This window comes from Hyla sarda, chromosome 12, assembly GCF_029499605.1.
Source record: "Hyla sarda isolate aHylSar1 chromosome 12, aHylSar1.hap1, whole genome shotgun sequence".
In the NCBI taxonomy this organism is placed as follows: Eukaryota; Metazoa; Chordata; class Amphibia; order Anura; family Hylidae; genus Hyla; species Hyla sarda.
Window position 1 is genome coordinate 8,181,677 of NC_079200.1, and position 26,389 is coordinate 8,208,065.

Genomic DNA, 26,389 nt, shown 5'->3' on the forward strand with positions numbered 1-26,389 from the left:
CGGCCTTATGGTGGATTCACACTGTTTTTGTTTCCCTTTTAGGGCATGTTCATACAGGAGTATTTTGCTGCTGATTTTCTGCAGCTAGTTTTCTGCTGCTTATTTTAACATTGACTTTCCAGCAGAAAATAAGCAGAAAAATCAGCCAGTGTGAACGGACCCAAAGGGTCTATTCACACGTCAGAATTTCCGCTTGCGGAATTCCGCCTCAAATTAAAGCCCATAGACTTCTATGGGATTCCGCACTCCCATTCACACTTCGGAATTTCCGCTTGCGGAAATTCTGAAGTGTGACTGGGAGTGCGGAATCCCATAGAAGTCTATGGGCTTTAATTTGAGGCGGACTTCCGCATGCGGAAATCCTGACGTGTGAATAGACCCTTTCGGGTATACGTTTTATGCACTTGAAAAAAATATACGTAAATGAATGCTGCGGTACGCCATACAGCAGAACTTGTTTCCCATTGACTTTATGCAAAAATAAATTAAAATTAGAACATTTTTTATTTTTATTTATTGATCACGTTTTTGCATAAAGCAAAATTAAGCGTACTGCAACGGAAACAACGTAACTGAGACAAAAGAGGCACTAGTCGCCGTCCAATGTCGCGCCAAGGGTTAACAAATCTTACCCCGCAAAGAAAATCTAAGAGGCAGACGCCAACTGCATGGAAGGATTTGTTCTGTGCTGGGGATAAGCGGAGGTTAGGAGGGTAGCCCGCCCCTTATCAGGACACAGCCGAGCGCCGCACAATCACGTATTCAGCAGATAAAGCTCCTGGCTACAGTCATCTGCCGGATCAGACAAATACAAGCGGCGGACGTGCTGCCTGTACATCTGTGACACATTTACATATTATTATGGTTATTTGTATTATCAGACAGAATTGTATCTAGAAGACAACACATGGGCCTAAAGAGCTTGTCCAGGATAAGGAAACATATATATATATTAATTAATAAATAATAATATTCTTATATTTATTATTATTATTTATTAATGTATTATTTATTATTATATGTATTATTATTATATTTATTATTAATTAATTGAATTATTTATTATTATATTTTTTATTATTATATGTATTATAATTTTTTATATAATATTTTTTATTATTTTTATCATTATATTTATTTATTAATTATTATTATATTAATTATTATATTTATTATTTTTTATATGTATTATTATTATATTTATTAATTATTATATTTATTATAATTTTTATGATCATTATTATGTATTTATTAATTATCTATTATTATTACTTATTAATTATTATTATATGTATTATATTTATTATTATTTATTACCATTTCTATGATTATAATGTACTTATTAATTAACTATTATTATTATTCTATGTATTATTATTATATTAATCATTTATTCATTATTATTATAGTTATTATTATTTATTTTCATCTCTATGATTATTATGTATGTATTTATTAATTATCTATTATAATTTATTATTATTATAATATATATATATTTTTAAACATGGCCGCTCAACCCAAGTCCCAGGCCCGCCTCATTCACTGGAATGGGGTGTGATAATGAACAATATATTCAGCAAACTGATTCGACCTTGCAGATAAAACCTCATCATCAGAAGACTCTCAAAAAGGAAAACTCCGAAATTTTACAACATTTTAATCCACAGAATGAGTTGGTTCAACTAATAGGCGCTTGGCTTATCTTGTGGTGTTTTAGATTTCACTGACATTTTCTTCTCCATTTACGCCCAAAGCTTCAGAATTCTGATGGACTGTAACAAAGTCAGGACAAACTACCTGTCTTTCAAATAAAAAAACTGCATGGATTTATTGGATTAACCCTTCAGAACAGTGACAAGGTGATAGTGCTGTCACCATTATTTTTGAGCCCCTGAGAGTCCCCTCCATAGTGCACTGCTATTTCTTATTATCTACATTTCAAAGGACTGACATGTTTGCCAGTAGTACACACACAGGCACTTCCTCCCTTATTTGCCTGGGCAATAACAACACAGCTTATTCTTCCTTGTTATGCCATCAGGGGGCAGGACCAGACCTGAGGTGTTTGAAAGTAGTACACACAGGCACTCTGGAGGAGGCAGACAGGTTCACAGCCCAGTCTTCTCCTCTTTCCTGTACATGACACTAGCTGAGCCCCACCCAGTTTTGCAACAGCTTGAGATACACAATGGGCAGCACCAGGCCTGAGGTGTTTGCCAGTAGTACACACAGCTCCACACTGCTATGTTATGACATAGTGCTGGTGAAAGTGTATTAGACTGAACAGGTAAGCATTGTGTTTGAGGATGATTTTACTCCGTGCACTACTATAGATGACGTGTGGAGAAAAAAAGGGTTACTGATGCACTGGGTTTATATGGTGCTGTGTGAGCAGAGAGGAGAGAATCAGCAGCAACATAGCAAGGAAGGGGTTACGCTAAGTACTAGGGAAGCCTCGATTTACCTTTCAGTCACAGTGTGGAATCAGACAGGCTCACGGATTGCAGGTACACAGCCCCGGCCCCTCCTCTCTCCTGTACATAGCACTAGCTAAGCTTCATCTGCAATTTTTTTTCCGTCCTGGTCTGTCTGTGTTATTTAAGGCAACAGCTGTCCAAGCATGCTGGGAGTTGAAGTTTTGCAACAGCTGGAGGTAGGACCAGGCCTGAGGTGTTTAACAGTAGTACACCCACAGGCACTTCCTCCCTTAGTTACCTGTGCAATCATAGCACAGCACAGACTTCTCTCCGCTATGCTGACAGTGCTAGTGAAAGTACACTGAACTAAACAGGCCGGCACTGTGTTGGGGGATGATTTACTCAGTGAACTACTATAGATTAAATGTGGAGAGAAAAATGGGTTTACTGATGAAGGTTGTACGGTGTTGTGTAATCAGGAAGGAAAGAAAGACTTGATTTACCTTTCAGACAGAGTGTGGACCCTATGGAGAAGGCAGACAGGTTTACAGATTGCAAAGGCTTCTCCTTTTTCATGCACATAGCACTAGCTATGCCCAACCTTACTTCCTTTATTCTCTCCTGGTCTGTCTGTATGCTGGGAGTAAATGACTCAGTGTTTCCCAACCAGTGTGGCTCCTGAACAACGACTCCAAGCGTTCCCAGACAGCCGAAGGCACATACTCCTCTCTGCTTTACTATGCATAGTGCTGGTAATAGTTCACTGGACTAAACAGGCCGACATGTGTTGGAGGATGACTTTACTTAGTATGCTACTATAGATGAGGTGTGGAGAGAAAAGGGGGTTACTGATGCACTTAGCTTGTACGGTGCTGTGTGAGCAGCAAAGCAACACAGCAAGGAAGGGGTTACTCACACCACTAGGGAAGCCTTGATTTACCTTTCAGACAAAGTGTGGACCCTCTGAAGGAGGCAGACAGGTTTACAGATTGCAAAGGCTTTTTCCTGTACATAGCACTAGCTAAGCCCTACCTTACTTCACATACTCCCCTCCGCTTTGCTATGACATAGTGCAGGTGAAAGTGCGCTGGATTGAATAGGTCGGCATTGTGTTGGAGGATGATTTTACTCAGTGCTGTACTATAGATTAAATGTAGAGAGAAAAAAGGGTTTACTAATGCACTAGGTTTGTAGAGTGCTGTATAAGAAGAAAGGAAGGAATCAGCAGAACACAGCATGGAAGGTGTTGCATTATGCACTGGGGAAGCCGTGATTTACCTTTTGATAGGGAAGCCATGATTTACCTTTCAGACACAGTGTGGACCCTCTGGAGGAGGTCGACAGGTTTCCAGATTGCAAAGGCTTTATCTTTTAACTGTACATAGCATTAGCTAAGCCTGGCTTACTTCCTCTGTTCCGTCCTGGTCTGTATGCATGCTGGTCCAGTGTTTTCCAACCAGTGTGACCTCAGCTGTTGCAAAACTACCACTGCCAGCATGCTTGGACAGCCGAAGCCACATACTTCTCTCCTCCTTGCTATGACATAGTGCTGCTGAAAGTGCACTGGACTGACTAGGCCGCCATGTGTGTTGAAGGACGATTTTACTTACTTAGTGCGCTACTATAGATGACGTGTGATGAGAAAAAGGGGGTTACCAATGCACTGGGTTTGTACAGTGCTGTGTGAGCAGCAAAGCAACACAGCAAGGAAGGGGTTAGGCTAAGCACTAGGGAAGCCTTTATTTACCCTTGTGAGAAAAGCCTTGATTTACCTTTCAGACACAATTGATTCGTCCTGGTCTGTATGCATGCAGGGATTAACTGACCCAGTGTTTCTCAACCAGTGTGCCTCCAGCTGTTGCAAAACAACCACTCCCAGCATGCCCGCACAGCCAAAGGCTGTCCGGATATGCTGGAAGTGGTAATTTTGCAACAGTTGGGGCCGCACTGGTTGGGAAACACCAAAGCTACCAATGCAATGCTCTCTCGTTGCTTTTCCCTCCCGCCAATCCTCGTCTACTTGCACCAGACTGTAAAATCAGCACACGTTTTGGAGCGTAAGTCCAGGATGGTAAAGGTGACCCGGGATTAGCCGTCAGCTCGGTTTTGCTGTTCTTGGCAGAGGCGTCTCATAAGCATCTGAAAATAGACTGCGCTAATCTGAAATCGAATGGCACAAAAATCAGCGGCAAAGCTGGGAATTTTTTTTTTCCGCCTGCGCCGGAGACAGATCCTTGATTGCCTTCTCAGCTAAGCTGTCAGCGGGAAAAGCCTGGGGGGGGGGGGGGGGGGGAGGGGGGCAGCAGGAGGACGAGAGAATAAACCGCACGCTGCAGAACGCCGCTTTACTGCCAGACGCATATATATCCAACACAGTCCACAAACACAGGGACAGAGAGAGGTGCGGAGGACTTCCCCATAGAGACCCAGAGGTCAGACTCACAATGGAGGTGACATTAATGATAATAGGAACGACGGAGCCGGCGGATCGGTACTGAGCTGTAATAATGGTGGAACCAAGCGCAGAGAATGTGATCTATTCATTAAGAGGAACAGAAGACCTTACAATGTCCTCTCCTGTCCACACTCCGCTCACCCTTAGTTATATTTACTGTTTCGTGGTGTCGGCTTCATAGAAGTAGTTATCCAACTTTTCCCAAATCCTTTGTGTGTGTGTGTGTGTATATATAAATATATATATATATATATATGTGTGTGTGTGTGTGTATATATATATATATATATATATATATGTGTGTGTGTAATTTGAGAAAAGTACAATAGATTTTATACTAAAACATATATATTTATATATATATATATATATATTATACTTCTTTACACATATTTAATATATGTTTATTTATTTAATAATGTAAATAAAATATATATATATATATATATAAAAGAAAAAAAAATATATAATTTTTTTTATACTTATTTATATATTTAATTTGTGTGTGTATATAAAAATGGGTATAAATATATAGCTTACGTCTATATAAAATAAGAATGAATATATATATATATACACACACACACACAGTGGGACAAAAAAGTATTTAGTCAGCCACCAATTGTGCTAGTTCTCCCCCTTATAAAGATGAGGCTGTAATTATCATCATAGGTTATAACCTCAACTATGAGAGACAGAATGAGAGAAAAATCCATAAAATCACATTGTCTGATTTTATAAAGAATTTATTTGTAAATTATGATGAAAAATAAATATTTGGTCAATAACAAAAGTTAATCTCAATACTTTATTTACCCTTTGTTGGCAATGACAGAGGTCACATGTTTTCTGTCTTCACAAGGTTCTCACACACTGTTGCTGGTATTTTGGCCCATTCCTCCATGCAGATCTCCTCTAGAGCAGTGATGTTTTGGGGCTGTCGCTGGACAACATGGACTTTCAACTCCCTCCAAAGGTTTTCTATGGGGTTGAGATCTGGAGACTGGCTAGGCCACTCCAGGACCTTGAAATGCTTTTTTACGAAGCCACTCCTTTGTTGCCCGGGTGGTGTGTTTGGGATCATTGTCATGCTGAAAGACCCAGCCACGTTTCATCTTCAATGCCCTTGCTGATGGAAGGAGGTTTTCACTCAAAATCTCACTATACATGGCCCCATTCATTCTTTCATTTACAAGGATCAGTCGTCCTGGTCCCTTAGCAGAAAAACAGCCCCAAAGCATGATGTTTCCACCCCCATGCTTCACAGTATGTATGGTGTTCTTTGGATGCAACTCAGCATTCTTTCTCCTTCAAACACAACGATTTGAGTTGTTACCAAAAAGTTCTACTTTGGTTTCATCTGACCATAGGACATTCTCCCAATTCTATTCTGGATCATCCAAATGCTCTCTAGCAAACTTCAGACAGGCCTGGACATGTACTGTCTTAAGCAGGGGGACACATCTGGTGCATGATCTGAGACCCTGGCGGCATAGTGTGTTACTGATGGTAGCCTTTGTTACTTAGGTCCCAGCTCTCTGCCGGTCATCCACTAGGTCCCCACGTGTGGTTCTGGGATTTTTGCTCAGTTTTTGTGATCATGTTGACAACACAGGGCGAGATCTTGCATGGAACCCCAGATCGAGGGAGATTATCAGTGGTCTTGTATATCTTCCATTTTCTAATAATTGCTCCCACAGTTAAATTTCTTCACACCAAGCTGCTTGCCTGTTGCAGATTCAGTCTTCCCAGCCTGGTGCAGGTCTACAATTTTGTTTCTGGTGTCCTTCGACAGCTCTTTGGTCTTGGCCAGAGTGGAGTTTGGAGTGTGACTGTTTGAGGTTGTGGACAAGTTCAAACAGGAGCCATTAATACAGATAAAGAGTGGAGGACAGAGGAGACTCTTAAAGAAGTCACAGGTCTGTGAGAGCCAGAAATCTTGCTTGTTTGAAGGTGACCAAATACATGTCATGTGACCTCATTGTCCTGTATGAGATGATGTCATGTGACCTCATTGTCCTGTAGGAGATGATGACATGTGACATGGGGCATTATCCTGCTGGAAGTATCATCAGAAGATGGGTCCACTGTGGTCATAAAGGGACGGACTTGGTCAGTAACAATACTGAGGTAGGCTGTGGGGTTTATACCAGGATCAATTGGTACTAAGGGGCCCAAAGGGCCCAGAAAATGTCCCCCCCCCCCCATTACACCCCCACCAGCCTGACCCTGATACAAGGCAGGAGGGATCCATGATTTATGTTGTTTACACCAAATTCTGCCCCATCTGATGTCACAGCTGGAATGGAGACTCCTCAGACCAGACAACGTTCTTCCATCTTCCAGTTTTGGTTCCTGTGTGAATTGTGGCCTAATTTTCCGGTTCTTAGCTAACAGGAGTGGCCCCCAGTGTGTTTTTCTGCTGCTGTAGCCCATCTGCTCCAAGGTTGGACATGTTGTGTGGTCAGAGATGATATTCTGCAGACCTTGGTGGTCACTAGTGGTTATTAGAGTGACTGTTACCTTTCTGCCAACAAGGCATTTTCCTCCACGCACCTGCTATTTGATCTTCAGTGAGTTGTCTTGACCATGTCTACATGCCTAAATACATTGAGTTCCTGCCATGAGATTGGCTGATTAGCGATTTGTGTTAACGAGAAATTAAATAGGCATACCTTATGAAGTGGCCAGTGAGATACAGGATAAGGAGGATATATAACCTGACAGAATTGCCTTTTAGGAGTCTGGGAATGCTGGGTGACAACACCTGTGCAAGCTGTAATGCTAATCATACACTAAGGATGTAAACCCAACTCTGGTATTGCAACTCTGGGGAATTAATCCACAGGATAGAGGAAAAGTGTCTGGGGGCATTTAGTGTTCAGAACATTTAGTTCCAAACATGTGCTCGCTGCGGCGGTCAGCTATGCGCCTTGTAACATCATGCCCCCCCCTAAATGAAAGTCTATGGAAGGGGGCGTGGCCAATCCCTGCAGCGGAACAAAATGTTCTGAACGCTGGCCAGTGGAGTACCTCTTTAAATGCCCCTAGACACTTTTCCCTCTATCCCGTGGATTAATTCCCCAGAGTGCCCCTTTAAGGACAGGTAATAGCCGGGACCCCATACAGGAAATTGCGGAGAGTCCAACCGCTGGGTAGTCTGAAAAGCTCAGTAACCCGGAGTACCCCTTTTAAACGGGAGTTCATAGAAATGTATCCAAAGGTAAAATAATAACATAAAATAATAAATCTTGTGAATTTTCCCCATAATTAAAGTGCAGCTGTCAGTCTCCGCCTCTTGCGAATTCTCACGATTGTCACATGACTGCGAACGCTGCGATTATATCTAGGACAATTTTATTTTCCTACTTCTATAAACATGTACATCTTTTCGGATGATGTTGCGTTAGACGACCCTTTCGGTTATGTTCTGCTGCCCCCTACTGACACTTTGTTATAAAGCGACGGCCTTCTTAATACTTTCAAGTATCGGTGTATTAGAGCCTTGGTCTCCAAACTGCAATTTGCATCTTTTGTGGCCTTCCGTTTCTACACAGCGCACTTTATGGTAACAATGACGCCTGATCTTTATTCTGAAGGTCTATACGATTACAACGATAACCAATTTATATAGGTTTTATTTAGTTTTACTACTTTAAAGGGGTTCTCCACCATAAGGTGACTTTAGTACTTACCTACCAGATAGTAATGGACATGCTTAGGAAGGATCTGCGCTTGTCCTGGGGTTACATGGCTATGTTGTGAGATTCCCATAACGCTGAGGCTCTCTTTTTGTGAACTGGCTATTTCCTGTTGGAGTTCCTTCCCTCAAACTAAAAGTCCCATGATTCCTTGTTTGTGTCATGACCGACTGGGGGGACAGGGAGAGTGAGCCCTAAACTGACCCTAGAACTGCTCTCCCTGCCTACTTGCCCATCCACCCTAAACGATGGATCGACAACTAGGCACCGGTCCCTTTCGGCGCTTAAGTGCAGTGGCGTAAAAACACATATTATACATAGTCGGTCACAGGCCAGAAACAGAAAACAAATAGACCACCAGATATACCAGACAGAATACAAATACTAACAACGCAGAATATAAACTCACAAACAGAACAGAATATAGTGAACTAACAAACAGTTCATAAACCGGATATCAGATAAACAGCAGACATGATAAAATGAACAAGACTAGGCATGATATGAGTATACAGCAGAATCCAGGAGATGAAGGGGATAAACAGAAGAACTGAGAGCCAAAACACTAAACTGAACAGGTAACATAGGACACTGTTCACAAAGATCAGATCAACCAAACAGGATATAAATATAGGACACTGTTCACACTGGGACACAGGACATACAAATGGGACACCCCACTCCACTATAGGAGTAGCCATAATAATACAACCAAATAGGCTACTGGCCAGCGGACACACTCCACCGTGTGGACAAAGGGGGACATGTATCATTGCATTTAGACCATTTTTCATGTCTACAAATTTTGCGCAATTGCGCTTTTTTTGTATAGAGCTGCGTTTTTTTTGGTGGACAGTTTTCTAAAGTTGTCACCAGTTTGGTCTACAGTACACCGCCTAATCCAGTGGACTGGTATTTATCAATTGCGCAAAAAAAAAGTAGATGGTTTTTTTTGCGCAATTGCGCTTTTTTGCAAGAAAAGTAGTCTAAACCTAAGAGTGCTAGCAAGGACTCGTAGAAAATGGCAGACGGTGGAAGATGCAGGTGGGGGATGCAGGAGCCGTCTCTCAGCACTGCAGTACTACAACTACTCCCATCATGGGACAGAATCTGTCCCATAATGGGAGTAGTTGTAGTACCGGAGCGCTGAGAGACGCACATCCCCTGTCTGCGGGACTCTATTGTGACTGTTAGGACTACTACTCCCATCATGGACAGACTGTCCATGATGGGAGTTGTAGTCCTCGGGCTGAAGGACAGATCGCAGCAGGTCATTCTCCAGAGACCCGCTGCGATCTGCATTTATTAACTTAAAAACCCGGCGGTACATGCGGCTCCACTGCGCTGCCGCCGGCTCCTCTCCGGGAGAGGGGAGCTCTGATTGGTGGAAAGCTATTCACCACTATTAGCCAATCAGAGCTCCTGACTTCTGGTGGGGATTATGAATTGTGACAGGTCTATACAGGGGAGCGAGTGGAGCCGCTTCTACAGTATATAATTGTTATGTGTACTGTACCCCCCCCCCCCCAGACTAATACTGACCCCTTCTACAGTATATAATTGTTATGTGTACCCCCCCCCCCAGACTAATAGTGACCCCTTCTACAGTATATAATTGTTATGTGTACTGTACCTTCCCCCCCCTCCCAGACTAATACTGACCCCTTCTATAGTGAGCGCTGGGACCGCTGTGTGATTGACAGGTCCCCAGCGCAAGTGTCCGGCCCCACTGACCTTGTTATAAATCTTTATGATACACACTGCCCGTCCTCCTCTTCATTCTTCTCATACCGGAGTCGCGCGGCTTCTGCTTTCACTATAGTCAGAGCGCCCCCTGCCGTTGTCTGACCCCAGCCCCGTGCAGTGTGGAGGCCGGGAGGGGGCGCTGTGTCTATAGACTATGATACAGAAGCCGCGCGTCTCCGGTATGAGAAGAATGAAGAGGAGGACGGGCAGTGTGTATCATAAAGATTTATAACATATAAAGGTCAGTGGGGCCGGACACTTGCGCTGGGGACCTGTCAATCATACAGCGGTCCCAGCGCTCACTATAGAAGGGGTCAGTATTAGTCTGGGGGGGGGGGGGGGTACAGTACACATAACAATTATATACTGTAGAAGGGGTCAGTATTAGTCTGGGGGGGGGGTACAGTACACATAACAATTATATACTGTAGAAGGGGTCAGTATTAGTCTGGGGGGGGGTACAGTACACATAACAATTATATACTGTAGAAGGGGTCAGTATTAGTCTGGGGGGGGTACAGTACACATAACAATTATATACTGTAGAAGGGGTCAGTATTAGTCTGGGGGGGGGTACAGTACACATAACAATTATATACTGTAGAAGGGGTCAGTATTAGTCTGGGGGGGGGTACAGTACACATAACAATTATATACTGTAGAAGGGGTCAGTATTAGTCTGGGGGGGTACAGTACACATAACAATTATATACTGTAGAAGGGGTCAGTATTAGTCTGGGGGGGGGGTACAGTACACATAACAATTATATACTGTAGAAGGGGTCAGTATTAGTCTGGGGGGGGTACAGTACACATAACAATTATATACTGTAGAAGGGGTCAGTATTAGTCTGGGGGGGGGGGGGGTACAGTACACATAACAATTATATACTGTAGAAGGGGTCAGTATTAGTCTGGGGGGGGTACAGTACACATAACAATTATATACTGTAGAAGGGGTCAGTATTAGTCTGGGGGGGGGTACAGTACACATAACAATTATATACTGTAGAAGGGGTCAGTATTAGTCTGGGGGGGGGGGGGGGTACAGTACACATAACAATTATATACAGTACTGTAGAAGCGGCTCCACTCGCTCCCCTGTATAGACCTGTCACAATTCATAACCCCCACCAGAAGACAGGAGCTCTGATTGGCTAATAGTGGTAAATAGCTTTCCACCAATCAGAGCTCCCCTCTCCCGGTGGCGGGGATTATGAATCGTGACATCTGTATACAGGAGGAGGGGGGAGGGGAGTGCAGCGTTGCCGCTGGCTTTTTAAGTTAATAAATGCAGATCGCAGCGGGTCTCTGGAGAATGACCTGCTGCGATCTGTCCTTCAGCCCGAGGACTACAACTCCCATCATGGACAGAGTCTGTCCATGATGTGAGTAGTAGTCCTAACAGTCACAATACAGTTTCGCAGCTTGGGGATGTGTAAGAGCCATCCCTCAGCACTGCGGAACTACAACTACTCCCATCATGGGACACATAATTTCCCATGATGGGAGTAGTAGTCCAAGGGCAGACTGACGGATCTCAGGGGTCTCACTCTTGAGACCCCTTGCAACTTCTTCGCCCCTGCCCCCTAGTGATGACATCATTAGGGGGCGGAGCTTCACAGTCCAGGGCTGAAGCCAGGGTGGTAAGTATGGCTCTGTTCTCATTATGCGTTTTGCATAATGGGAACAGAGCCTTTTTGGCAGTGCGTTCCCAAACAGGGAGACTCCAGCTGTTGTTTACCTACAGCCTCCATGATGGGAGTTGTAGTTTAGCAACAATTGGAGGCTCCCTCTTTAGGAACACACTGCATTATGTGCGCTCTACCCAGGGGAGAGCGCCAAAAATGTCATTTCAGATAAGTGAATGCAGAGGACTACCTGAGATTCGGTGGAGTGTGACGATGACTAGCATTTTTTTAATGTCAATAAAAGGGTTAACGAGGGCTGTGGGGGAGTGTTTTTTTAAATCCATTTTTTATTTCATGTGTTGTGTTTTTTATAATTGAAATTTCAGGCTTAGTAGTGGAAGCCGTCTTGTAGACGGAATCTATTACTAAGCTGGGCTTAGCGTTAGCCCCGAAAACAGCTAGCGCTAACCCCCAATTATTACCCCGGTACTAACCGCCACAGGGGTGCCGGGAAGAGCCGTTACCAACAGGCCCGGAGCATCAAAAATAGCGCTCCTTGGCCTAGGCGGTAACAGGCTGGGGTTATTTAGGCTGGGGAGGGCCAGTAACAATGGTCCTCTCCCATCCTGGTAATGTCAGGCTGTTGCTGATTGGTTGGTGTCTGATTGACACTGAAAATATGGGGAAGCCTGTCTGTTGTTTTTTTTTGTAATAAAAAAAAGTGTGTGGTTCCCCATATTTTCAGTGTCAGTCAGATACCAACCAATCAGCAACAGCCTGACGTTACCAGGGTGGGTGAGGACCATTGTTACTGGCTCTCCCCAACCTAAATAACCCCAGCCAGGAGCGCTATTTTTGACACTCCAGGCCTGTTGGTACTGGCTCTTCCCGGCAACCCTGTGGCGGTGGGTAACGGGGTAATAATTGGGGGTTAGCGCTAGCTGTTTTTGTGGCTAACGCTAAGCCCGGCATTGAAAAAAAAATTTATTTAAAAAAAAAAACACTCCCCACACAGCCCTCATTAAACCTTTTATTGACATTAAAAAAAAGCTGTCATCATCGCAATACACTGAATCTGACGTACTCCTCCCCATTCACGTATCTGAAATGAGAAAAAAAAGGTTAGGACATCATTTGCGATCTCGCCTGGTGAGTGCGCCCATACTGCAGTGTGTAACAGGGAGCCTCCAATTGTTCTTGTCTGCCTACTGTATCCTGTATATACAGTCATCTATAGATGGCGGTATATACAGGAGAGCGCACAAAGATTTAACTCAGAGCTGCAGTGTGGGTTAACTCTTTCCTTGCTGGGCTCCTGTATAGTATACATGGATACACTATGCCCCCTGTATACTATACAGTGGGCGGAGGTAAGTAGTGATGCTCTGCACCCTGTATATGTATATGCTATACATCACTCCTTACACTCCTTGGGGCGGGCGCTCTGCATCCTGTATATGTATATGCTATACATCACTCCTCACCTCCTTACACTCCGTGGGGCGGGCGCTCTGCACCCTGTATATGTATATGCTATACATCACTCCTCACCTCCTTACACTCCGTGGGGCGGGCGCTCTGCACCCTGTATATGTATATGCTATACATCACTCCTCACCTCCTTACACTCCGTGGGGCGGGCGCTCTGCACCCTGTATATGTATATGCTATACATCACTCCTCACCTCCTTACACTCCGTGGGGCGGGCGCTCTGCATCCTGTATATGTATATGCTATACATCACTCCTCACCTCCTTACACTCCGTGGGGCGGGCGCTCTGCACCCTGTATATGTATATACTATACATCACTCCTTACCTCCTTACACTCCGTGGGGCGGGCGCTCTGCATCCTGTATATGTATATGCTATACATCACTCCTCACCTCCTTACACTCCGTGGGGCGGGCGCTCTGCATCCTGTATATGTATATGCTATACATCACTCCTCACCTCCTTACACTCCATAGGGTGGGCGCTCTGCATCCTGTATATGTATATACTATACATCACTCCTTACCTCCTTACACTCCGTGGGGCGGGCGCTCTGCATCCTGTATATGTATATGCTATACATCACTCCTCACCTCCTTACACTCCGTGGGGCGGGCGCTCTGCATCCTGTATATGTATATGCTATACATCACTCCTCACCTCCTTACACTCCATAGGGTGGGCGCTCTGCATCCGACCCATGGAGTAGTACCTGCAGTGAAAAAAATGCACACAGGGTACAAAAATGTTTGTTTCCGCACACCAGCAAAAATGCAAGAAAAAACACAAGGGGGGAGATTAATCAAAACCTATGTAGAGGAAGAGCGGTGCAGTTGCCCATAGCAACCTATCAGATTGCTCCTTTCATTTTTGTAAAGAAGCAATCTGATTGGTTGCCATGGGCAACTGCACTACTCTTCCTCTGTACAGTTTTTGATAAATCTCCCCCAAGAAAAATTACCAAAATGCAGGAAAAGCTGGGACCGTTTTTCAGGCGTTTTTGCTGGTGGACAAAAAAAAACCTCAGTGGAATCCTGAAAAACAATAGAACAAAAGCCCAGCGTCCAGGATACACCACTATTCCTGTGAGGTGTAGAACAGGTCTACAAATAGAACTTTGTGGAGATTTAGACCATTGCACAAAATTTATCATGGGGCTTGCACAAGTTTGATAAATTTGGAGAAATTGCTCCAAATTTAGACCAAACAAAATGATCTACAAAAAACGTCTACCAATAAAAACATTGATACATCTCCCCCAAAATGCTGACCCAGTAGGAAACGGAAATATAATACATGAAACACTAGACTAGAACCGGATGAGTCTGAATAGACTCCAGAATACCAAACAAGAATATAACATACAGAGCACAGGGTACAAGCTAGACTCAGACACAGTGTGAACACAGACAGAGCAGAACGAGCAAACATATCCTAAAACCGACTAATGTAATATAGACTAAAATACAAGGAGCATGCTATATAACCATGGCTAAAAAGACAAGATAAATACAAGGTAAATGCTCAAGCAGACATAGTCAGAATATAGCACAAACAGACATAGTAGTATTGCACTCAATAACCAGTCCCAGAATGCAGGAGAACTCAGGCTAAATAACTCCACCCGAGTTCTCATTCGCTCAGAGCATTAACTATTCCCTATCCAGGTGGAATAGCAAACTGCTCTGAAAAACTAGTGTGTGAATACACACCTAAACAGAAAAATACAAAAGAAAATAAACAGATATTAGTTTGTAGGTGTGGGGTCACTTTTTTCTTCCTCCCACACATCAGCCACCCCACCTATTGAAACACACCTGTGATCCTTCTATGCCCAAGTTTCCCCACCAGGGTGCCTCCAGCTGTTGCAAAACTACAACACCCGGCATTCGTTTAGAGCGTCGGATGCAGAGGGATGCTCGTGACGTCAGTGCCATGCCCCCTCAATGCAAGTCTATGGGAGGGGGCGTCACGCCCCCTCCCATAGACTTGCATTGAGAGGGCATGCCCGTGACGTCACGAGCGGTGCGTGACCGCGACGTCACAAGCCTCAACCCCGCATCGCCAGTCATCCGGCATGGAGTGAAGTTTTCTTAGTGCACCGGATGTCTGGGGTGCCACAGCCGAGATCGTGGAGGTCCCCAGAGGCGGAACCCCCACAATCTTATCCCCTATACTTTGGATAAGTAATAAGATGTCTAGGAGCGGACTACCCCTTTAAACCTTCAGATGCCACAATCAAGGTCGATCACGCCATCTAGAAGTGGTAAAAAGTTGTTTAGGGGGCTGATCGGGACCCACGCATCGGAGTCACGGGGTCCTGATCAGTTAGGATGATGGCTGGATCGGTAGCAACAGGCTAAAAACAGAACAACACAAAAAAAAAAAAAACACCAAAAAAGAGGAAACAAAAATCTTTATTTAAAACCATTATCTATGTATAAACAAGAAATCCAACATATACAACAAACTATGACTCCTCCTCCTCCCAGGGAGGGTTGTAGTGATTCAACTTTTGCGCGGCTGATACACAAAACATAGTTCGGTCAGAATTTTTGTCTCGATACAAACAGCCCCTTTCCGTATGGAAGTCAGCTGCGAGAAGCTGCAAGACATTGACCCTACAGTGGCCACTGCAGGGGACGTTGGGTATTACACAGCTGTAGTTCAGATGATACATTTCTTAATTAAAAGGTTAGAGCGGTGTTTCCCAACCAGGGTGCCTCTAGTGTGTTGCGAAACTACAACTCTCAGCATGCTCAGACATCTAAAGGCTGCTGAAAGGAAAGGGAAACCTTGATGTACCTTTAAGGTACAATGTGGATCCTCTGGAGGAGGCAGACAAGCTGTTAACTGTCCGAGCATGTTGGGAGTTGTATTTCTTGCAACAGCCGGAAGCGCCCTGGTCGGGAAACACTTAGTTAGAGTTATGGTTATTAATATTAGTACTGCCCCTGCATATTATGAAGCCGATTCCTTTATGGGTGGAGCAAGAAGATACAAGCAAAAACAATGCAGGCAGTAAAGTTATACAGCAGGTTGTCCCAAAGGACTGAGGTAGATTTACATAAAGTGCTTCCGATTTTTGACTTGCAACGTCCTTGACCGTAATTTACAATTTTAAAGTGAATCTGCGTCATGTGACATGAGGCACTATCTAACAATATAGGAAGACGTATCTGTAAGTGCCACAAAAAATCTCGTAGAGTATTGTGCTCATTGTGTTTTAGTAAAGGCCAAATCGGGAATGATATAAAAGGGTTAAGGGGGAGGAGTTTAATTTTTGGAGAAGACAACGAAACTCTCTCCATTGATTGCATCATCCGTGAACTACTAACTGGAATCCACATACATTCGGGCTCGTGTTCTAGACCAAAGGTCCCCTACCGAGTCCTTAAAGGGGTACTCCACTGGAAAACATTTTTTTTTAAACCAACTGGTGCCAGAAAGTTAAAGAGATTCGTAAATTTACTTCTATATAAAAATCTTAATCCTTCCAATACTTATCAGCTGCTGTATGATCCATAGGAAGTTATTTTCTTTTTGAATTTCCTTTCAGTCTGACCACAGTGCTCTCTGCTGACACCTCTGTCCATTTTAGGAACTGTCCAGAGCAGGAGAAAATCCCCATAGCAAACCTCTCCAGCTCTGGACAGTTCCTAAAGTGGACAGATGTGGCAGCAGAGAGCACTGTGGTCAGACTGAAAGGAAATTCAAAAAGAAAAGAATTTGCTGTGGATCATACAGCAGCTTATAATACAGGAAGGATTAAGATTTTTAAATAGAAGGAATTCACAAATTTGTTTAACTTTCGGGCACCAGTTGCTTTAAAAAAATAAAATAAAAATGTTTTCCAGTGGAGTACCCCTTTAAAGTCCACTGAGAAGGTAACAATAGAACAAGGAACATTCAAATATTGGACTGTTTGTGGCCCATGTTTTTTTTCAGATACTTTATTGAAATTGAACACGGAAAAAGTTAAATCCTGAGGGTGGCTTAAAGGCCTAGGTCAGTGGTCTTCAACCTGCGGACCTCCAGATGTTGCATAACTACAACTCCCAGCATGCCCGGACAGCCGTTGGCTGTCCGGGCATGCTGGGAGTTGTAGTTTTGCAACATCTGGAGGTCCGCAGGTTGGAGCCCACTGGCCTAGGTCCTCATGGTCCACCAACATTGTTCAGTTGTTCCATCGGAATACAACAAGAAACAAGTCAAACCCTGGTCTGTGTTGAAAATTACTAAAATATAAAAATGTGATGAACAAGAACGGGCCTCACCTTCCAAACTTCACTTCAGTTTAGGACAGGCGCTGAGGATTCTTCTGGTCCCTTAATTTCAAGGACTTTCTAGTAGGTGTTCCTCAGACTTGATGAGAATCTTCATGTATAACAAGACTGATCAATGACCAAATCACCGTGAACCACTAACAGGAGTCATGATGTGTTCTAGGTCCATAGTCCCCGTCCTAGCCCTCAAGGTCCACCAGCATTCCATTTGGTCTAGTTCTTCAATAGGAATAGGACAAGGAACAAATAAAATCCTGGCCTGTTGTTGGGCCTTGAGGTCTGGGTCCTTAAAGGGGTACTCCGCCCCTAGACATCTTATCCCCTATCCAAAGGATAGGGGATAAGTTGTCAGATCGCCGGGGTCCCGCTGCTGGGGACCCCCGGGATTGCCGCTGCGGCATCCCCGCTATCAATACTGCACAGAGTGAGTTTGCTCTGTGCATAATGATGGGCGATACAGGGGACGGAGCAGCGTGATGTCATGGCTCCGCCCCTTGTGACATCACGGCCCGTCCCCTTAATGCAAGTCTATGGCAGGGGGCGCGATGACCGCAGTGCCGCAGCGGCCATCCCAGGGGTCCCCAGCAGAGGGACCCCGGCGATCTGACATCTTATCCCCTATCCTTTGGATAGGGGATAAGATGTCTAGGGGCGGAGTACCCCTTTAAAGGGGTACTCCGCTGCTCAGCGTTTGGAACAAACTTTCCGAACGCTGGAGCCGGCAGCTTGTGACGTCACAGCCCCACCCCCTCATTGGTCGTGAGGGGGTGGGGCTATGACAAGCTGCTGGCTCCAGTGTTCGGAACAGTTTGTTCCAAACGCTGAGCAGCGGAGTACCCCTTTTACAGGGGTACTCCGGTGGAAAACTTTATTTTTTAAATCAACTGGTGCCAGAAAGTTAAACAGATTTGTAAATTACTTCTATAAAAAAAAAAAAAAAATCTTAATCCTTCCAGTACTTATTAGCTGCTGAATACTACAGACGACATTCTTTTCTTTTTGGAACACAAGAGCTCTCTGCTGAATCCAGAGCACAGTGCTCTCTGCTGACACCTCTGTCCATTTTAAGAACTGTCCAGAGTAGGAGAAAATCCCCATAGAAAACATATGCTGCTCTGGACAGTTCCTAAAATGGACAGAGATGTCAGCAGAGAGCACTGTGGTCGCGATGTCAGCAGAGAGCTTTGTGTTCCAAAAAGAAAATAATTTCCTCTATAGTATTCAGCAGCTAATAAGTACTGGAAGGGTTAAGATTTTTTTTAATAGAAGTAATTTACAAATCTGTTTAACTTTCTGGCACCCATTGATTTAAAAAGAAATAAATAAAATAAAACGTTTTCCACCGGAGTACCCCTTTACACCCGGGCCAGTTGGTGGACCTGGAGGTCTGGGGATTCTGTTCTGGGGACCTCTGTTCTAGGCAATACACCAGGCTTAAATGGTTGTTCCGGGATGACTCCAGGTCTAGCGATGGCTTTGTGGAAGCATATCCGGCTGCTAACAAAGTAATAATTCTCACGACTTATGTTAAAAATGCCCAAAATACCAACGTGATGAACAAAGAGCCTCACCTTCCAAACTTCACTTCAGTTTAGGACAGGCGCTGAGGATTCTTCCGGTCCCTTAATTTCAAGGACTTTCTAGTAGGTGTTCCTCAGACTTGATGAGAACCTTCATGTATAACAAGACTGATCAACAAGATTCTAAGACTTAACCTGTTGTCTACTTCCTCTACGACCATTATTATTAGGGGAGAGGCTAAACTTGCCCCCATTCGTACCTTCAGAACTTCGACAGATTTGGCCTCGTAATTTTAACATTATGTAACATCGGAAAAAACAATTTTCGGGGCCATAATCTCAGGTTTCAGGATGTTCCGAGCAGCAAACTGTCTATTTTCGGAATCACTTGTATTCTGTATTTTAGGGGTTCCCTGCAGTGTACGCATTATAATTAAAGAGCTCCAGAGGGAACGGGATTTTTTTCCATTTTTTGCACGTTTTGGGACCTTCAGGAGTTTGGAGCACAAAGCTCTTGACGCTTAAACTGGGAAGGGTCAATCCTCGGTAGATTATTATCAGGCCCCAATGCGCCTGCGGGAAAGAGATCATATTATTGGACGATGACAAGTGAAATGGCGCCACCTAAAAAAAAATTGTCATCCTAGATAGCAGACATCCCCATCATTCATGTCAATAGATAGAACAGATTTTGCTGTTGGAATGAATACTTAAAGGAGTATTCCACTGGAAAACATTTTTTTTTAACCCCTTAACGACCACGGACGTAAATGTATGTCCTGGTTTGGCGGTACTTCGCGCATCAGGACGTACATTTACGTCCTGTGTATGACCGCAAGGATCGGAGCGGTGTTCGCGTCATACACGGCAGGTATGATAGCAGCCGCCGGGGACCCGCCGGTAATGGCCGACATCCACGATCGCGCGGCTGTCCGCCAATAACCCCTCATATGCTGCGATCAGTACAGATCACGGCATCTGCGGCAATGCGCATGTTAAAATACATAATCGGAACGCCCGCAGCGCTGCCGTGGCAATCCGATCATCTGTAATGGCAGCCGGAGGTCCCCTCACCTGCTTCAGTCCGTCTCCTGGGGTCGTCTGCTCTGGTCTGAGATCGAGCAGACCAGAGCAGAAGATGACCGATAACACTGATCAGTGCTATGTCGTATGGATAGCACTGAACAGTATTACCAATCAAAGGATTGCTATAGATAGTCCCCTATGGGTACATAAAAAGTGAAAAAAAATTGTCAGTTATTCCCATTTTACCCCCAAAAAGCGAAAAAAAAATTTATAAACGTATTTGGTATCGCCGTGTGCGTAAATGTCCGAACTATCAAAATATGATGTTAATGATCCCGTACGGTGAACGGCGTACACGTAAAAAAAAAATTTAAAAACCAAAAATGCTGCTTTTTGTCACATTTTATTCCAAAAAAAATTATAAAAAATGAACTAAAAGTTTTATATATGCAAATGTGGTATCGATAAAAAAACGAAAATGCAAAAATTTATTTGGACGGGTCCTTAAGGTTAAAATGAGCTTGGTCTTTAAGGGGTTAAATCAACTGGTGCCAGAAAGTTAAACAGATTTGTAAATCACTTCTATGAAAAAAAATCTTAATCCTTGCTGTATACTACAGAGGAAATGCTTTTCTTTTTAGATTTCTCTTCTGTCACGAGCACAGAGCTCTCTGCTGACATCATGAGCACAGTGCTCTCTGCTGACATCTCTGTCCATTTTAGGAACTGACCAGAGCAGCATATGTTTGCTATGGGGATTTTCTCCTACTCTGGACGGTTCTTAAAATGGACAGAGATGTCAGCAGAGAGCACTGTGGTCACGATGTCAGCAGAGAGCTCTGTGTTCCAAAAAGAAAAACCTTTCCTCTGTAGTATTCAGCAGCTAATAAGTACTGGAAGGATTAAGATTTTTTTAATAGTATAATAAAAGTAATTTACAAATCTGTTTAACTTTCTGGAGACGGATGATATGATTTTTTTTTTTTCATGGAATACCCCTTTAATTACTGGGGGTCTCAACCTAAAAAGGAGGGAATCTGTACCTACCTACTGGGGATTGCTAGCTAATAGGGAGATTCCCTACCAATCTTCAGGGGGTTTCGACCCAATAATAGGGGGAGGGGGGGGATTCCTTGCCGACCTATCTTCTGGGGGGATCCCCTTCCTACTTTTTAGGCTGAATTCACACCTCGTTTTCACTGTACGGCTGCCGGATCCGTCTGGGGGAGGGGAAAACCGGGCGCTCCCGTACCCCAGCCGGACCAGCGCTGAAATCCATTTACTTTAATGAGCCGATCGGAGTAGAATGGTGACTCCGGTCGGCTCATTTTTTACCTGTATCCGGTTTTGTGACTGGACCTAAAACCGTAGTATACTATGGTTTTAGGTCCGGTCAGGAAACCGGATACGGGTCAAAAATTAGCCATCCGGAGTCACCATTCGACTCCGGTCGGCTCATTAAAGTAAATGGATTTCAGCGCTGGTCCGGCTGGGGTACGGGAGCGCCCGGTTTTCCCCTCCCCCAGACGGATCCGGCAGCCGTACAGTGAAAATGAGGTGTGAATGCAGCTTTAGGGATGTCAATCTGATAGGTGGATTCCCTACCTACCTACTGTAGGCTTCTACCTAATATAGGATATTTTCAACCTACTTGGGGCTTCTCCCTAATGGGGAGTGTGGATTCCCTTACTACTTGCAGAAGACTTCCCCCTTATAGGGGGGGATTTTTTGCCTACCTACTTCTGAGGGTTTCTACCTGATAAGTGGGATTTCCTACCTACTGGGGCTTCTACCTAATAGGGGATATGTCTGGTTAGTGCAGGGACTATCTACCCCAGATGTCTCGGGGCGTGCTTGTAGATCTGCCCATCGTCCTCTATGCCGGTTTCTTTCCTTCATATGTGAAAATCTTTGTGATATGCAGATTGTACATTTTAAAGGGGTACTCCTGTCCGGAACACTGGAGCCGGCGGCAGGAGCTTGTGATGTCATAGCCCCGCCCCCTCCTGTTACACCCTGCCCCCTCAATGTAAGTCTATGGGAGGGGGCGTGACGACCGTCATGCCCCCTCCCATAGACTTGCATTGAGGGGGCAGGGGGTGACATCATGAGGGGGTGGGGCTATGACGTCACGAGCTGCCCGCTCCTACGTTCGGAACAGTTTGTTCCAAACGCTGAGCAGCGGAGTACCCCTTTAATGTTTTGCTGATTTCTCACCCTGCAAAAGCGACATCTGATTGAACCTCCAGGAACCCAGTTCTCCATCTTCTTTTCCAGATCAAGTGGCGCTGTATATTCTTCATAGTAATCCCTAATACGTAATAATAAAATTAACATCAAGTTAGAGATCTTTAGGAACATATCTGGACAAATGATAATATATTATTATCTGCTAAAACAATGCGATCACTACTCCTATCACACAGATAATATGGCCCTTAGCCCATTAAAGGGGTCACATATAAATACATAAAATGCTATACTGACTAGTAGTTATAGGATTTGGTGAATGATTTAAAGGGGTACTCCGCTGCTCAGCATTTGGAACAAACTGTTCTGAAAGCTGGAGTCGGGAGCTCATGACATCATAGCCCCGCCCCCTCATGATGTCACGCCCTGCCCCCTCTATGCAAGTCTATGGAAGGGGGCGTGACGGCTGTCACGCCCCCTCCCACAGACTTGCATTGAGGGGGTGGGACGTGACGTCATAAGGGGGTGGGGCTATGATGTCACGAGCTCCCAGCGCCGGCTCCAGCGTTCGGAACAGTTTGTTCCAAACGGTTTATTCCAAACGCTGAGCAGCGGAGTACCCCTTTAATGGTCACTGAACCCTGGAAAAACAGCTCTAAAGTCTTGGAAACTAGGTGTCTCACTTGTTTGCATTCTGCTGTCCAATGCTTGTTGTTAGGCTTAATCTGTCTCTAGTAACGCAGAGACCAAGACAGAACACACGAAGCTGGGACAGAGCTTAGCTATCCTATGTGCAGGAGAGTGGAAGAAAGCTGGGGCTGTCTACCAACAAATTGTGAACTTGTCTTCCTCCTCCAGAGGATCCACACTATCCCTGAAAGACAATTCAAGGATTCCCTCTCCTCTCTGATCACGTATAAAGTTCTGGGACCACCTGTCTTTGTGTTTCTAATACTGTGCGCACACAGTGCTGCCTCTTGAATGTAATACCCTCTTCAGTATATCATTATTAGACTCAGATGCGGCTTAGTGTAACCCCTTCCTTGCTTTGTTACTGCTGCTTTTATTTTAGTTTCTTCTCACATAATAAGTTTCACATCTATTGCATCACTAATGTCTTCTTATCCCCCCCCCCTCCCTTACATGCTATCTACAGTAGTTGTAACATTGGTAGTTGGCATCTGTAAGCATGCAGCATGTCCAGGCACTCGCCACTTTCGAGTAGTGATCTCTGCTCCACCGCCCGCTGTCTGCTTCAGGCTTATTCCTTTGGCCTCTCTCCTGTAGCTTCAATTCCTGTTCTCGCCTCTAGGGGCCATGTGCGTGCAGCACCTTGGAAGGGGCAGTGCACACTTCTCTAATGTGTCCTCCACCTATCCCTGCCTGGGATTAATTATTTAAGATTGCTCCACCCAGTCACATGTGCCTGAGCAATATTGTGGTGATGCCATAGCAAAGGTGTGGGTTTTCCTGATCTGCTATTCAGTATCTGACCTTTGCCTGTTTCCATGAAATTGCCTCTGCCTGACCTTTCTGTATCTCTACAGACTGTTAACACTGCATCTGTAGGCTGCTTAAAGGGGTACACCACCCCTAGACATCTTATCCCCTACCAAAGGATAGGGGATAAGATGTCTGATCACGGGGGTCCTGCTGTTGGGGACCCCCGTGATCTCGGCTGCGGCACCCCAGTCTTCCGGTGCACGGATTGAACATCACTCAGTGCCAAATTACTGACAGGGCTGGAGGCTCGTGACATCACGGTCACGCCCCCTCATGACGACACAGCCATGCCCCCTCAATGTAAGACTATAGGACGGGGCGTGACTACCATCACACCTCCTCCCATAGACTTGCATTGAGGAGGCATGGCTGTGACATCACAAGGGTAGTGGCCGTGATGTCACGAGCCTTCGGTGCTGCCCCCAACGCTCTAAACAAATGCTGGGTGAAGCTGGGAGATCGCAGGGGTCCCGCCGCTAGGGTAGAATATAAGATGTCTTTGGATAGAGGATAAGATGTCTAGTGGCAGAGTAGCCCTTTAATCCTTGCTGGACTGAATCTCCTGCTGTTGACCAGCACCTCCTATTGGAGATTACTATTTAACCCACACTAGACTGTGCTGTGTTTTCTGCTATTACCTTTCAAGCATGTTGTCACCTTCCATGCTCCCAGCCCGGGCATTGATAGAAATAAAAAAAAAAAAGTGAAACAAGGTTGGCATTAGGAGGGTTCTTTAAATGTGGAATGTCGCTGTGTGTGACCCGTAGATATTCCCAACAGACACGGACTGTATCAGGTGCGGAAGGTAGCAAGTCCCATGACATTAAAGATTTTATTAATTGTGATTCTACTTCTGCTAAGTACAGAATATGCTGTAATCTTGTATATGTTGGGAACATAAAACGATTCAGGAACACATGCGGGGGGCTTGGGTAAGAGCTTATCCAAAGGATAGGGGATAAGATGTCTGACCTCCGCCCCGCATCGCCAGTCACGGTGAAAAGTTCACTCTGTGCATCGGATGTCTGGGGTGCTGCAGCTGAGATCGCGGGGGTCCCCAGTGGCAGGACCCCTGCAATCTCGGCTGCGGCACCCCAGACATCTGATGCACGGAGCGAACTTTTCACCGTGCCGGGTGACTGGCGATGCGGGGCGGGGGCTCGGGACGTCACGGCCACACCCCCTCAATGCCAGTCTATGAGAGGGGGCGTGACGAGTCACGCCCCCTCCCATAGACTTGCATTGAGGGGGCGTGGCCATGAAGTCACGAGCCTGCGGCGCGGCAGGACCCCCACGATCAGACATCTTATCCCTTATCCTTTAGATAGGGGACAAGATGTCTAGGGGCGAAGTACCCCTTTTAACAGAGAAGTCTTTTGCATATATGTGTTGGACTGTTGTCACTCCCAAAGGACTAATTTATAGAAGTGATCTCATACTACGTTACTGATATGCACAGTATTATTAGTTCGGTATGCAGTATGTACTTTTTCTAGGTTTTCTCCCCAAAATTTGTATGTGATATTGGGACACTCGTTGGTGTATAGAAATGAATTCACCTGAGGGGGGGGGGGTGTCAACAGTTCAAGTCATGCACCGGAGGGTCAGCGAGGTACATAAAGGTCAGGCAGAGGTAATATAATGGAAACAGGCACAGAAAAGCAGATCGGGAGAAACACCCCTTACCTTGGCATAACCCCAATATTGCTCGGGCACAGGTAAAGCCTCAGCATTGCTATTTTAACCAAGTGCCGGAATTCGTTTGCTATTCGATGTCTTCAAGAAGTCTGGCTGTGCACCTGACCCGGAGAAGCTGACCCCTTCTCCATTTATGTACCCCGTCATGATCTTGTTAAATGTTATAATCCCCCCCCCCCCCCGTTCACTGCCCCCATCATGATGAACCACCCCCGGCCTTTATATTTATAATTTTTTAGTTTTCTACCTTGATATTGCTCTGTATTTTCTGCTCAGTCTCAGTCAGATTCAGAGACTGGGAAAGGGCGTTCCCCAGCAGGCATGACATCACCTGAAGCCATACAGGGGAGAACTTACTCCCTCATTCTGCTACACACAGCCCAGAGCAGTTCAGTGTAAGATGAGCTAAGATTGGCTAAGGCTGCTCCCCCCCTCAGCACTCCAGACTGCAATTCCAGATTGTGGACTTCTGCCAGGCCAGCAGGAGTTTAAAGTCTGTGCAAGAGATGGGGGGGGGGGATGTGCTCTGGACAAGTAGGGAGACACCTAGTGGCAGCTTTTGTAAACACAAATAAAACATAGAAAATAATTTTTTTTAAACAAAACATTTTGTACAAAACAATTAGAAAGAATTTTTATTTACCATAAGGAGTGCAAAAGCAAAAATTAGCTTTAATGAGAATGCCCCTTTAAAGGGTTTTTTCAGATCAACTGGTGCC

General features: G+C 44.8%; 1 protein-coding gene across 3 annotated transcripts in view; it reads right to left on the bottom strand.

Annotated features, from left to right (window-relative positions):
- Positions 1 to 26,389, bottom strand: part of LOC130296834 (ATP-dependent RNA helicase DHX58-like) — a 110,689-nt gene that overhangs the window by 42,303 nt on the left and 41,997 nt on the right. For 2 of the 3 annotated variants that reach the window (XM_056548830.1, XM_056548831.1), the window contains exons 13-14: positions 22,497 to 22,590; positions 19,126 to 19,826 (exon numbers count right to left, since the gene is read on the bottom strand). In XM_056548830.1, coding sequence (XP_056404805.1) covers positions 19,656 to 19,826; positions 22,497 to 22,590 — 265 coding nt within the window. In that variant the 3' untranslated portion in view covers positions 19,126 to 19,655. Of the gene's footprint in view, positions 1 to 19,125; positions 19,827 to 22,496; positions 22,591 to 26,389 lie in introns of those variants that run through there. The other variant, XM_056548832.1, reaches the window with a different exon arrangement.